At 55.8% G+C, this 14,899-nt stretch overlaps 1 protein-coding gene across 1 annotated transcript; it reads left to right on the top strand.

Annotated features, from left to right (window-relative positions):
* Positions 1-8,512: 8,512 nt before the first annotated feature.
* On the top strand, positions 8,513-13,961 carry LOC306648483 (interferon lambda-3-like; the record flags this gene model as incomplete). Its single annotated transcript, XM_079118683.1, has 6 exons — positions 8,513-8,614; positions 12,839-12,970; positions 13,081-13,158; positions 13,382-13,525; positions 13,620-13,709; positions 13,791-13,961. 6 exons carry the CDS (start codon positions 8,513-8,515, stop codon positions 13,887-13,889), a joined length of 645 nt encoding a protein of 214 aa, XP_078974809.1. The 3' UTR covers positions 13,890-13,961.
* Positions 13,962-14,899: the final 938 nt, after the last annotated feature.

Here is a 14,899-nt window from a genome sequence, read left to right as displayed (position 1 = left end):
GCTCTCCTCTTGCTTACCTTTTCACTAAATGTGGTCAGCTTGTGCCCAAAGTGTCCCCAACAGAGGACCTGGCACTGGACACATCTTTCTTCGCTTTGGTGCTGCGGGTTCCGTGGACACTAGTCACATTCTGGATAGAAATCTACTTCTCTGGGAAGTTGGCTTCTCCATCAGCAGAGTCTCATTTGCCGGAGTTTCCAAGGTGGCCAGTGACCTCGCGAATAGCAAGCCACTTGGTATTTTCCCTTGGATCCCAGGCTCATTTTTGTCCATTCTGGGGACTGAGCACCAAGACCGAGGCTTGGTCTAAGAGCTGAGGCCTCGTCAGTGTCTTGCTGAGTCCTTCACTATCATAATGAAATACCTGAGACCAGGCGACGTTTATCAGCAAAATACATTTACTTACTGCTCTCAAAATGCACAAGTTCCATTCTGGTGGCGGCTTTCTTGTTGGCCGAGCCCTGAGTCAGCACAAGGTGGGATCTTGCTTGTACCTGTGAGTCTGTCTGGTCTCTCTTCCTCTTCCAAAGAGGAAGATACAGTCACCTCCTGTCCTTATCTCTTCAGAGTCCCTTCCCGGTGACCCCACCTCCAGACACCAGAGTTGGACTGTTTCCAACCTCTGAACCCCTGGTAGACTTGGGGTGCTCTACCTAAATCCAGACTACAAGGTGTTCCGTTCTTGCAGAGGCTCAGTGCAAAGTTGTCACCCAAGCTGTGTCTCTAAGACGTCTCTTCAGTGCCCGAGGGGCACAGGCTTCTGTGCAGGGCCTCGTGATGGAGCTGAGGCCCCGGCCCACGTGCTGGGCTCTGGTTCCTGTGCTAAGGCGTGACTCTCAACCCCTGCTCATGTTCTGCACACTTCCTGCTTGTCAGCTTTCTCTGATGCCTTGATGGCCATGCCTGGCCAGCGCCTGAGGTCAGGACAGGCAAAGCCATGGCCGGGTCACGCCAGGCCAGATGCACCCCTGCCCCTTCTATGGCAGAAGGGCTCCTGAGGGGCCAGCTTGCACCCTGGTGCTGGGTGGTCTTCTTAGCAGCAGAGCCTCTGCCCGGCAGGCGCCCCCTCAGCAGGAGGAGCACCTGGTGACAGGGAGCTCAGGCCCTGGGTCCACACTGGCCTGCATCCAGCCCCACAGCTGCCTGGGTCTCGTGCCTGCTGTACTGAGCAGTAGCTGATGACAGGCGGAGGTGTCAGCAGCTGGCCCAGCCATTACTTCTCCCTGGAAGATGAGTGCTGTGTGGGGTGGATTCTCTGGGAACCAGCACATGAAGAGGAAGGACGATCACACTGTGTGCTCCCTCCCTGTTGTGAACTGAGTGGATCCCCCAAAGACAATGGTGCTGGATGCTTGGTCCACGCTGTGGCAGGGGGAGAGATGGTGGAGCCCTTAAGAGATGTGGCCTGGTGGCAGGTGGTTAGCATATTGGGTCCACTGCCCTCCAAAAGGATTAATTTTGGTTTTGCAGAGAGAGTTTACTTTTGAGAGATTTGGTGGTGATAATGTGAGGTACCTCTACCTGTGCACCCCCTCCTGAGTACTGCTGGATCCCTTTCCATGTCTTCCCTATGTTGTGATATATGGCAGAGTCCTCACCAGAGGCCAAAAGGAAGGGGCAGCTCCATCGTGAACTTTCGGTCTCTAAAACTGTAAGTGAAATGAACCTCTTTTGTTTATAAAGCACTTACCTAAGGCATTTTGTTACAGCAACAGAGAGCTACAACACTCTCCTAAGCCAATCCATATACCTTCATCCCATATGCCCTCACCCACGATCACCTCATCTTTCACGGCACTTGCTGACTGAGTGCCAACGCATTTACCACAGCTCTAAAGTTCAAATCCAGTCATCTCTGGCTACTTCTCTTTTCTCACGTGGACTATTTCCTTTGCTACCTGGAGCTCTGCCCCTCGGGAATCTTTCCTCCCACCATTGTGTTTCAGGACTCCCCTGGAATCCAACTATAAAGACGAGCCCAATTTCTTCTTAACTGATGTAAGGAGCTAACCCATCTGAGAACGTGCTTTGTTGCTTTTGCGCTTCATCAGTTGGTCCTGAAGGATCCTTGTCTTGGGACCACAGGTGTGAGCAGAACAGGTACAGATTTCACATTGGTGCATGTCATGGAAGCAGGACCCCCTGTTCCGGAAGCTTCCCTGTCCCCTGGCCCTGCCTGTGCCAGATCCTGCACACTTCACTTCTATTTTACAACCACTGCTGTCTAGTGTATCTGATTTCCTGATTTGGTGGCCTGACACTTGTGGTGGGTCACTTCCTGTATTATGGTCCTGCACTCTCTCTCCTTTGTGACCCAGTCTCGGGCTGGACCCTGCTTTGGGAACACTCTGTGCTTTTCTGTAGATGCCTTGACCTTGCTGCAGAACCCGGACATGGGGGGGGGGGGGGTATTCTCACCCACTGGTTTTATGTGAACTCCACAGGGTCATATCTGGCCACACACACCCCTAGTTGAAGGGTCTGTTGGGCCATCAGCCTGGCCTGTGCCCGGGGCTTCCTGTCCTGGACCTACTCAGCATTGACAGCTCTCCACGTTTAATGACTGGGGAATCACACTTGAGCAACATGCCACCTTCATGAGGCAACTAACCACCCTGTGGCTTCTCCCATGACAGGAGGTATGAATCACAATGACTCTATCTGGAGGGGGTCGGCATAGGCCAGACCTCTGGATTCCTAAACAGTTCACTTACGGGACCAGCACCTGAACTTCTGAGGGTTATTTACTCTCAGGAGCATCATTCTTCCAATGTCCTTGTCACTTCCTCCCTTTTTCTCTAAGGAGCCTTCCAGTTGACATGGAAGAGTGGCCCCCTGGGGTGCTCTGGGGAAGGGCAGCATCATCCTCCATTCAGCCGATGTTACCGAGGGTCCGGTGGCTTACAGACCCCGGACCAGAGTCACCTGGGCACTGGACATCCTGTGTCAACGTGCACGTCTCCACCTCCCTTCAGAAAAGGACCGGTGACAGCATTCACCAGCTCACTGGCCAAATGGCACACAGCCGTCTGACCCAAAGATTCCTGGTCCAGCACAGCAGCTGCATTTGGGTCACTAATGGTTGGACATTGCAGAGTCCCCTGTCATCTACCAACTCCATATGGGTTTCGAAGGGGCCAAAGGAGTGAATTGAATGGGGGTGTGACATGGCCCAGGAGTCCTGCCGCATTCAAACTTGGAAGAAGGCACTGACTTCTGCCATTATTTCTGGAACACTAAGACTGTTTTCACTGTCACGGCTGGGAGGGCAGCGACCAGGACAGAGGTTTCTACCTCATCTTCTCTCATTGTGACAGTTCTCTGGGTCCCACCTGATCAGGACTCTGGGAAATACCTTCCCCAGGTGTCCCCAGAAGGGTCAGGGTGGCACGCTGGGTCCCCAGCATCCATGCTAACCCAGACCCCGTGTCCCATGATCCTCTGCAGGTCTGTGGCCTGCTACTCCTTGGCGGTGCTGGTAGTTCATGTCTGCCAACAGGCTTTTGGTGCACAAGGACTCGATGTCCTGGCCCAGCCACGTCCATGGTGTCAACACACCACCACGGGCCAGTTCAAGCTGCCCATGAGCCGGGAACTTGGAAGAGACGCAGAGTAGCCACCATGTCTGTGCCACGTAGATGAGTTAGTGTCCTAGGCTCTGTCATGGTTCAGACGTGATCCCGGGTGAGACGATGCAGGAGGCTTGGAGGAGAAATGACCGGGTGGAATCCTTGACCTAATCAGTGAGTTAATCCTGACCCGCTCAACTGAGTGGTACCAGGAGGCAGGTGGGCTGTGGCTGGAGGAGGTGGGGCGCTGGGGGCGGGGACGTGGGGACATATGTTGTATCTGCAGAGTGGTCTCTGCTCCCTGGTCACCGCGTGAGCTGCTTCCCTCTGCCACCCTCTTCCGCCACGTCGATCTGCCTCACCTGGAGCCCTGAGGCATGAAGCGTCCGTCTACGGCTTGAGACTCTCAAACGCTGAGCCCCGAGTAAACGCGTCCCCCTCTATGATTGTTCTGGTTGGGTCCTTTTAGTGGCAGCAGCGAAGAAGCTGACCGCAGTGGGCCTTGGTGACGTGCAGCACGGACCAGGGGCTCAGAACAGAACCCCCGTCTCAAGGCTCTGGAGGCTGAAGTGACACCTGCAGGGATGGGCAGGGCTGTTCCTGGCACCTGTGGGGAGAAGCCTCCCTGGCCGTGTCCAGCTCTTGGAGTCTGCTGGCCATCCTGGGCCTTCCTCAGAGGCACACGCAATGTCGCCTCCGAAGTCCCTCGGCCTCCCCTCCCTGGGGTCTCCCCTCGTCTCTCTTCCTCTTTCTCCTATCAAAGCCCCAGTCCTAATGGAGGAGGGCCCACTCCAGTGACTCCATCTTACCACGTGCCACGTGCAGTGACCCTAATCCCAAAGGAGGTCACATTCTCAGGTACTGCGCTTAGGGCTTCCCCAGCTCTTATGGGGACAAGATCCACCCCAGGAAACTCCTGACCCTCCAGAGCAGAGGTAAGAGTGACACACAGAATAAGTCAAAAGGGACTTTATCTTTTAAAACACAAATGTTCTCCCACGTGTACTTCAGATTTTAAATACAAAGAAGCTCCTTCCCGTCTGAGGGTGGGAGGACAGAGGTCTCACCTGCAGCCAGCTGCCCAGAGGCAGAGGCAGGAGGACGGCCAGTGGCAGGTTCTCCAGCCGCGTAGGGGGACCTGGGTCAGAGCTTAAAGAGGGCTCCCGGCGAGCTCAGGGGCAAGAGCCCGGCTTCAACCCCAGTAAAATCATCATCGTCGTCACCATCATCACCATCGTCACCATCACCATCGTCACCATCACCATCGTCACCGTCACCATCATCACCATCACCATCATCACCATCGTCACCATCACCATCGTCACCATCACCATCATCACCATCACCATCGTCATCATCACTATCATCACCATCACCATCATCACCATCGTCACCATCACCATCGTCACCATCACCATCATCACCATCACCATCGTCATCATCACTATCATCACCATCACCATCATCACCATCGTCACCATCACCATCATCACCATCGTCACCATCACCATCGTCACCATCACCATCGTCACCGTCACCATGGTAATAATAGTAAGAAACAAGAAGAGAAGTGAACTGTGGGCTCAGGAGCCAGCAGCAGCTGCAGCGCCCTGGTCCCAGGTCCCTTTGGAGAAGGGCTGAGGAACCGCCACTGGACACACTGCTGGGACACTGCAGGGCCCTCCTCCTAGGGGCCCGTCCCTCCTTCAGACCAGCACAGGAACAGACTCAGGTCAGGGATCTGGACGAGGGCAAAGGACTTCCTGTCGGGGCATCTGACCCCCCGGGCTCCCGCGTCCTGGTTTCTCTGCTTGTGCAGATTCGAAGGTGCCCTTCTCGCCGCCCCGTGTCCTCCCTCTGGGAGATTTCTGCTCTGCCCACAGTGTCGGGGGTCAGGCTGCCAACCCCATCCTGCTCTCCATCACAACAACCACGTCCGCCTGCTTACGACATCCGTGTCGCTGCCTGGCCAGTGTCATCTCAGGGTCCTCGCGTGCCCGTGGCTGGCAGGGAGCCTGTTTATAGAGCGTCCGTCCCAGCCCTCGAGGGAGCCGCCTTGGGGTGTCTTGATGATCTGGGTTCCCTTGTCCCTCTGGACATCGGGGTGTCGCTCCTGCAGCCCCCTCTGGAGGGCACGGCAGGAGGTTGTCCATCCCAGGAACATTTCCAGTCTCACCTGTCCCTGGGCCTCTTCCTGCCACCAGCCAACGGAGCTTTCCAGTTCCCAAGCCCCTTCACCCCACCTCCGTCGCCCCCTGCTGGACCTCATGGTTTGATCATGGAAGAACATTCCATGCTGGTGACCTCTCCCTTACCCCAGCCCAGGCTGGACTCTGCCCCCTCCTCACTGACCTAAAGCAAAGATATGCTGAAGTCCTCGTCCCCACCACCCAGAGTGTGACCTTATGTGGAGATGGTCTCTATAGTGGCAACAAAGCAAGCAAAGTCATCAGGGTGAGCCCAAGGCAGCCTGACTGGTGACCTCCCAAAGGGACGTGGGCACCCGGACATGTGCAGGGAGAAGCCACGTGGAGATGAGCCGAGCACAGCTCGTGCCGGACACTGAGACCCCAGCCGGCCCCGTGCAGGACGGGAGCGGCCACGGAGATCCTGGTACAAGTCTCAGAGGGAGCTGGCCCTGAGGACTTTGACCCCAGGACTGTGAGACAAACACCTGTGGTTTCAGGGCACCAGGTTGGGGACCTTTCCTCCTCCAGCCCTGGGGACTAAGGCACCAGCTGCTCCTCTGCACCTCTCATAGAGGACCCAGTGCAGTCCCATGCAGGGTGATGTCCCTGGGCCCAGGGTGAGCATTCCTGGCTTGTGATCCCTCGGGTCTGCTGTCTTGCTTCCCTAGGCAGAGGCTGCAGAGCCCCAGTGAGGTCTGTGGCACTTTAGTCCTGATTTCGAAGGTCCTTGGGGGCGAACATGGTCAAGGAAGAGCGACGATGCCCTCCCAAGCCCTCACGTCCTCCGTCGCAGAGCCCATACTCATCACTTTATTTGGGGAAAGGCCTTGGGAGCTGCCAAGTTACGGGATGGAAGAGGGAAGATCATCCTGGATTGCCAGGTTGGCCCTAGATGTAGTCACAGGCAGTCTCTAGGAAGGTGAGGTGACACAGGGGGGACAGTGTGATGGGAAGACGGAAAGGAGAGCCCTGGGGAAGGAGCGAGAGACCACCACCAAGGAGCATGGAAAGACCCCCAGGGCAGAGGGCCAAGAGAGAGGTGTGCCCCGCAGACCCCGAAGTGGGGCCCTGCTGTCCAGGCACTTGGACATGAGGCCCGGCACCGCGAGAGGCAGCGCCAGTGGCGCTGTGTGCGCTACTCTGGTGGAGCCAGAGGTGAACAGGATGGTCTGCTTAGCACTGCCGCATCTGACGTCCTGGCCGGACGGTCCAGCGGGGGACACCCGCAGCTTCTGACGAGGGGCAAGCGGCTGCTCCTGCAGGCCCGGGGGCTCTGGGGGTGAGGCTCCCTCTGCACTGACCACAGGTCCCCGTGCAGTTCTCCGGGTCCCTCAGGGGCAGAGGGCGCTGGCAGGCTGGGGACCGGTCTTCCCGAAGCCGCACAGCTGAGCAGACAGTCTCCTGTGGCCACATCACACGGCCCTGGGATGGCGCCTCCTCTCCTGAGCCTCCTCAGCGTCTCAGCCAGAGCCTTCAGGTCCAGGGTCCTTGCTCATTTCCCACGAGTTTCTCTGGCACCAGGGGTTCTGCCCTTCCAGCCCCTCTTTTGCCCTGGGGGCCTCCCACCCCTGCCACCCGGGAAAAGCTCTCACCATTGTGCCCCTGAGCACGGCAGGGACCTGCATGCCCCACTTGTCCCATGGACACGTCCCCACGGCCAGCGCAGCAGCCCAGTGGTCCCCTTCCAGAGGCTCACGGCTAAGGCCACCTGGGTTCCAGGGAGCACTGAGGAAGAATCACAGGAGGTTTTGGGGACGGCTTGCAGGGACGTGAGGAAGCCACAGGGGTGGGTCCAGGGAACCTCCACGTGCAGTGAGCTCTGCAGCTGGGATGGGCCCTCAGATTGGTTCCAGCTGCAGCCTGTTTCAGGGGCTCTGGGACCTTGGTGGCAACTGAGCCCTGGCCATGGGCTGTCCCCTGGGAAGGGACTAAATTTGAAGCAAGGCATCTGCCTGTGGCTCCCTGTGCTTCCATTTCCAAGAAAGAGAGCACCCAGGAGCCAGGAGAGGCGGGCACCCGACATGGGGTGTGGTGGGGTCTTGCAGAGGGGCCCTGGGGGACCAGCCTGTGTCCCTGTGCTCAAGGCTCAGCCTCTGCCCCTGGCCTGCCCTGCGCACTGGCCCTCCAGGCCTGGGGCGAGGCCCTATCCACAATTCCCATGATGGCTTCGTTTTGTCAAAAGAGCAAAGTAAAGTATTTTTCTTTCCTGTGTCTTACAAGGATCTCGTGAATTATACAGGAAACCGGAAGCCCACTCACGCCAGGTCTGCCCGCCAGCCAGGCCCCAGGGATCAGAGACGCCCCGCTAGGTAGAGACTGGGCACAGCTGAGCTGCGGAGCAGACGCCCCAGATGGTGGGGGAAAGGCAGGAGTGTGGTCCCTGCACGTCCTGCGCCCAAGACGCGGGGTCTGTCAGCAGAGACCTCTCAGTCACCCAGGGCCCGGCTCCTCCCGGGTCTTGCTGCACCGTCCCCGAGGGCAGGGTCCCTAACCGTCCTCACTCCTGGACCTCACGGCAGCCTTGCAAAGCCTCTGGATCCTTCTCAGCTGGGAGGAAGGTGCAGAGGACAGAGCGATCCCGCTCCTATTGAAACGCAGTTATCAAAATATTTTTAGCGCCGTGATGTGGTAATTCATGTGCTTCTTCATTGAGGGCTGAGTCTGGAGTCAGCGTGGCAGCTTTAATAAGCAGTGTAACTTAGAGGTCGAGATGAGTAAAAGGGAGATCTCGAGATGCTCAGGAGCTAGCGCGAAATGAAAATGTGGGTGAGCCTCGGGCGACAGGCACAGGGTCTGCTGACAGTGCTGTGGCTCGATGCCCGCATCCTGACAGGAGTGTGGTGGCACCTGGGCCCTGTGGGTGTGGAGCCTCACCTGGCAGAAGGGACTTGCAGATGAGAGGAAGCGGGGAGACGGGGACAGGGACAGGGTGTCCTGGGCTGTCCAGTGCTGTCACCAAGGGCCTCACTGGAGGGAGGCAGGAGGGCCAGTGCCACCCCGGGGGTGTGACAAAGGAAGCAGGAGGGTACAGTCATTTGAGGAGCTATGGGGAGCCCGGAATGCAGGAGTCTCAGAGGCTGAAAAGACAGACCTCTCTCCTGGGTCTCCCGAAGGACCGGGCCCCGCGACACCTTGATTTCAGAGCTCACCTTCAGAATCCTTTTACCTTCCTGTCCTGGGTTGGTTGGTTGGTTTTATTGTAGCTGTTGTTCTTTTTGGTGAAATAATTTTTATTTATGTATATATTCATTTATTTTGTTTCTGGGTATCAAATCCAGGGCCTGTCTCATGCTCAGCAAGTACCCTACTGCTGAGCTACTCCCCAAGCCCTGGGTAATGTTTAAAAATTATCTTGTGTAGGATGCACACAATGTTTTTCATCTTAACCATTGAAAGGCGTGCAGGTCCGTTGTTTTAAGCAGACTCACCGTGTTGAGCTACAGCCGCTCAGCCCCATTCTTCCTGCCACACAGAGTCTCAAGCCCTCCCTCCTCCACTCCTGCTGCCCCCGGCAACAACCATTCTGCTTTGTGTCTTTGCATCTGACCTCTCTATGGACTTCTGGTAAGTGTCGTCACACTGTATTTGTCCTGTGGGGACTGGCTTCTTTCACTCCCTCAGACTGAGTACCACATTTGACATATCCACTAGTCGATGCAAAACCTGAGTGGTTCCATACCACTGGATGTGGTGTTTTGTTACAGCAGCCATGAGGAACTAATATAGACAGGAAATGTCAATTTCTAGCTCAAAATGAATGAAAATATAAATCTTTTTTTCCTGCTCTTCCAAGTCACATCCCACCCCGTATTGTTATGGCGGATTAGATGCCCGGCTCCGTGGTCTGTCCTCATCTGCACAGGAAAGTCTGGTTCTCAGGTGTATCCAGATTCCGACAAAGCGGGGCCACCTCTACATGTTTTAAGGCCTAGGTCCTGGAGAGGGGGGCATCATGCGGCCACAGTGGCCCAGAGGATGCAGGGAAAAGGCATTTTCTCTTTGGTGGCTGTGGTCACTGGCTTTCTGCTGCTTTGGCAAAGTGAACCAACTTAGGGGAGCAAAGCTTTGTTCCGGCTCGCATCCCAGGGGCTTCAGTCCAAGGTCACTTGGCTGCATTGTTTCTGGGCCTGTGGATGATGGGGAGCACGGTGGTCAGAAAGGACGGAATGAGTGCGTGTGCTGGGAACAAGACACATCCTTCCAGGACACACTCCCGGTGACCTGCTTCCTCCAGTTAAGCCCCGCATTTCCTCTACCTCCCCAAAGACTACTCGGTTATGAACCCACCAGTGGATTCACCCATTGATGACATCAGAGTGCTCATGATCCAATCCCTTCCCCAGACCACCCTCTGGACCCTGCTGCCCTGGGGACCAAGCCATCCTCACATGGGCCATTGGGGACCTTCTGAATCCCACACTAGAACAGTGGCCAATATCATTCTCCACATCAAGAACTGAGCAGGGAAGGTAGAGGGTTTGGGTGGACAAAGAAAGTCAGCCCCCATGTCCCCTCAGGGCTCTCCTTAGATGAGTGGAGTGACAGAGAACCCCAGTCAAGTGTCCTCAAGAAACCCAAAGCCTCTGACGGCAGGAGGTGCAGGGTGAGAACAGGTGTGAGACAAAACTCAGCCTCCCTAGGGCTTCCCTGCCGCAGAGGCTTGACCAAGTCTTAACCAGGTCCTCAGTGTGGAGGCAGCAAGAAGCACAGTACCCACCTCCGAGGTGCTGAGAAGATTCGCCATCTTTTTTGTGGGGGTGTACTGGGGATTGAACCCAGGGCCGCTTCCCCGCTGAGCCCCGTCCCAGCCCTTTTTTGTATTTATTCAGAGACGGGGTCTCACTGAGTTGCTCAGGGTCTTGCTAAGGTGCTGAGGCTGGTTTTGAACTTGAGATCCTCCTGCCTCAGCCTCCAGAGCCACTGGGCCGGCAGGCGAGGTAGCCCATGGATTCTCCGTCTTACGTGTGAACAGGCAGGGCCAAGTGAGCGTGCCCCTGACGTGCTCCCTTGGCACTGGTGGTTCCCCCCATGTCTCACCACGCCTCCCTCCCTCCATCAGGTCTTCTGTCAGATGTCCCCTCTGCAACTGTCTTTCAGCACCCGACTCCTCTGCATACCCCACTCCATCTCCTACTTAATTTTTCTCAAAAGGACCCCTTGCGACTGGCATGGTTGTTGTTACTGTTTTGCTAATGTCTGACCTTCCTACTGGAACGGCTCAGGAGCGCAAAGGAGCTTGCGTGTCTTTGGTTCTTGCTGGATCTTCAGTGCCTGGAAGTTTGTACCCATAGTAACCACCCCATAAATACCTCCTGGGTCAATGATGGACTAAATAAAGGAAAGGGTTGGTCACAATCAACTGGGGTCCTTCAAAGGCTGTACCTCCTCTGTGACACCTTTATTACTGTCCGCCTCATTGGTATCAAATGTGGGGGGTTGTCCTTTAATTTGTGTGTGTATTTCAAAGCCTTTAACTATTTATTATTCTAATGCATGCTCATGATTGACAAGAATAATTTTTAAAGCTAGAATATTGACACTGCATCCTTGTATCAAATTATCACACTGTACAGGGAGTGGTACAGGGGATTGAACCCAGGGCTGCTTTACCATTGAGTTACATCTCCAGCTCCCCCTCCACTACCTTCTTAAATTTTATTTTGAGACAGGACCTCACTAGCCTCAAACTTTCGATCCTCCTGTCTGGGCTTCGCCAGTCGCTGGGATGACAGGCATGCACCACCGCGCCTGGGTAAAATAACACTACAATAATTTTGAACAAAGAAAAAAAGAGGGTTGAACCCTGAAGGACTTTAAGAGAAAATGGATGTCCATGCTGAACCACAAGAAGCTGTTCTCTCACTTCAGCGGCTAAGGAGCACATTGACATAAGGAGAATTTTTAGGGAAAGAAGGAAAAAAATATATATAAATGCAATTGAACAGGTGGAAATGTTTTCTTGACTTCATCCTTGGCAAATCACACCAGGGCACGTATGTTCATGAGTGACCATCTGATTACAAACTTTGTGGTTAATATATTTAGTAAAAGTCTCGAGTCCCTTGCCTGGTATACATTCAGATCTAGTCAATTTCCCATCTTAACACTTTCCTTTCTTTTTGAACAATTTGTATCAAGTGCACAAATCAATGCAGTTCACTGTGCTGTTTCAAAACATGAATGTGGCAGGGGCTGGTCAAATCCTTTACTTCTCTCTCTCTCTATTTTTTTAAATATTTAGTTGTAGATGGACACAATGCCTGTCTTTTATTTACGTATTTAATGTGCTGAGAATGGAACTCAGTGCCTCACACGTGCTAGGCAAGCGCTCCACCACCGAGCCACAACCCCAGCCCCATCTCTCTATATTCTTTATAATTCTTATTTTGGTACGGGGGACTGAACCCAGGGGAACTTTACCACTGAGCTACATCCCCAGCCCTTCTCTTGTTTATTTTAAGACAGTTGCTGAGTTGATGAGGCTGGTCTAGAACTTGTAACCCTCCTTTGTCAGCATGCGCGGCACATCCTGCGCTCTTAATTTTCTTTAATTCCATCTTTGGTCTTTTTAACTCTCGGTTCTCCCAACCCATAGTATTCCTCTCCCTGGGTGGTCTCCCCTCCCCTAAGCGGCCTCCCTTTGGAGCCTCCAACAACCCCTTGCCCTGGAGAGTCCCTGCTCCGCCCCGCCCCCGCGTGTGGGCGTGTCCGGGAGACAAGCCCCTCCCACACCTGCTACCGCACCCGGGCCCCATCCCCGTACCTGCGGCGGGTCCCTGTGGACCCACCCGAAGCTGCCAGGAATCGTCCCGCTCAGGAAGTCACCTTCCGGTGGGCGAACACGGATCCTGGGTCAGTTTCCCTTTCCCAGGGCTCACCTGGCCCCGCCCCGCTCCGGGCTTCCCCAGCCCGGGCGCCCGGGCCGCCTGGCTGCCCCCGCCAACCTCGGTCGGCGGGCGGTGTTTTCCTGCAGCAGCAGGGCGTGCCCTTCAGCCCGGCTCACGCTGCGCTTTGGAGCTCAGGCAGGGGTGATATCCTGGGTGGAACGGGAAATGCTGACATTTTGGAGCTGAGATCTAGAAGAGGAGACTGAGGTCAGAGACGCCCAAGGAGAGCGAGTGTGAAACCCTGGGCCCTGAGCCAAGGCGAGTGCTACAGCCTCCTCCTGGGGAAGAGGCACGGGAGCCAGGACTGGAGCTGGGGGAGGGGAAGGTGAGGCCTTGAGAGGGTGAAGGATGCCTTCCTGAGGCTCCCTGTGCCCCTCTTGTGTAGGCTAACCTTCACCCCTGCAGCGTGGGCTAACCTGGGCCCTTGCTCCCTAGGAAGAGTCGCTCCTGCTGAAGGACTACACGTGCAGCCACCCGCTCTTCCCCAGGCCCTGGGACCTGAGGCAGCTGCAGGTGGGTTGGGAGAGTCAGGCCAGCCTGGCCTCCCCGGCCCCTGCCCTGCCTCCTGTGACCCCTCTGCCCCTCCTCCTGGTGCCTCTGCCCTCCGTGCTGCTGCCCCCTCGCCCAGCCCTGCCCCACTCGCTGGCTCTGCCCTCTTCCTGCCCCTTCTCCTCTCCCCACCCTCCCTCCCCTCCAGCTCTGTCAGGGGGACCTCACTGTCTCTGTCCCTGCTCAGGTGTGGGAGCGCCCTGTGGCCTTGCAGGCTGAGCTGGCCCTGACACTGCAGGTCCTGGCCACCATGGCCAACTCGACCCTGGGGGACGTCCTGGACCAGCCCCTGCGCACACTGGGCCACATCCACTGCCAGCTGCAGGCCTGTGTGAGTCCTGGGGTCCTGGGCTGCTGTGTCCTGGCTGTGACACCCACACTTCCTTGGGCCAGGCCCCGCTTCACACGCCCCTCCCTCCCCACAGGCCCTGGCTCAGCCCACAGCAGGCCCCAGGCCCCATGGCCGCCACCGCCTGTCCCACTGGCTGCAGAGGCTCCAGCAGGCCCCACAGAAGGTGAGTGGGTGGGAGGAGGACTGAGGTCTGGGGACCTGGGAGCCCTGAGCCAGGCAGCCACTGAGCCGTCCCCTCCCACAGGAGACGCCCAGCTGCCTCCAGATCTCTGTCATGTTCAACCTCTTCCGCCTCCTGACCCTGGACCTGAGGTGTGTCGCCAGTGGACACCTGTGCGTCTGACCCGCCCCTCCTGCTCGCCCTGGCCCCTTAGATACGATGAACCCACTCCCTCTGCTCCGCGGTGACCTCCAGATGTGTGTGGTGACGTCCCCAGAGGTGTTTACTCTTGTGATTTTCATACGCTTTGTGAAAAATAAACAATCAGAAAAACAATTGCCTGTGACATTGACCTCATTGTTAAGTGACTTTACCGCTGTGCATGTGACTGACTGACAGGGACACAGAAGGAGCAAGCAAGAAAGGGGGACCTGAAGGACAAACAGGGGTCACGAGGGAGGCTTCTGGCTGCACGTCCTGGGCCATCTCCCTGTGACTGATTCAAAATGCGGCAAACAGTGACAAGAAGCAAGATGTCCAGAGGCAGGCTGTGCCTGGGTCAGGGCAGCAGGAGGATGGCATCCTCACGGGCCCCGGATCTGCACCTGAGTGTGTTTCTGAGGACACACCTTGTGACTGTGGTTCATTAGCCATCACCTCCTTTGGTTCCAAACCTGGGCTGGTCTCTTATTCCATTTTCTGCTACTATAACAGAATACCTGAGACCGGGTGCTTTATACAGATTGGAGATTTATTTCTTCCAGTTCGAGAGGTTGAGAAGTCCAAGAGTAAGGGACAGGTATCTAGGGAGTGCCATGCTGCGTCATGTCGCGGCTGAGGGTGTCACCTGTCACCTATCGCGTGAAAGAGCAGACAACGCTAGTGAACTCACTGGAACTCACACCTGTAGTATATATGCTCCCACGACAGCAGCCTTAATCCATTCATGAAGGTGTTGACCTGGTGACCTATTCACCTCTGGATGCTGTTGCAATGACAATGAAATTTCAACTTGCGTTCTGGAGAGGACATGTTTAAACCCCTGCTGTCAGGGTGCGATCTCTTGGGAGGAATGTCACAGAGAGAGTTGTCAACCCAAAGACGTTTTTTGATGGGTTAGGTAGGTTAGAATTCATTTTGATTGCAAGCAAGAGAAATCTACTCCCGCTAGCTTAAGGGAAAGAGGAACGGCG

The sequence above is a fragment of the Sciurus vulgaris genome, assembly GCF_902686455.1.
Source record: "Sciurus vulgaris genome assembly, chromosome: 17".
Classification (NCBI taxonomy): domain Eukaryota; kingdom Metazoa; phylum Chordata; class Mammalia; order Rodentia; family Sciuridae; genus Sciurus; species Sciurus vulgaris.
Note: the sequence above shows the minus strand (reverse complement) of the source record. Positions and strands in the feature narration are given on the sequence as shown.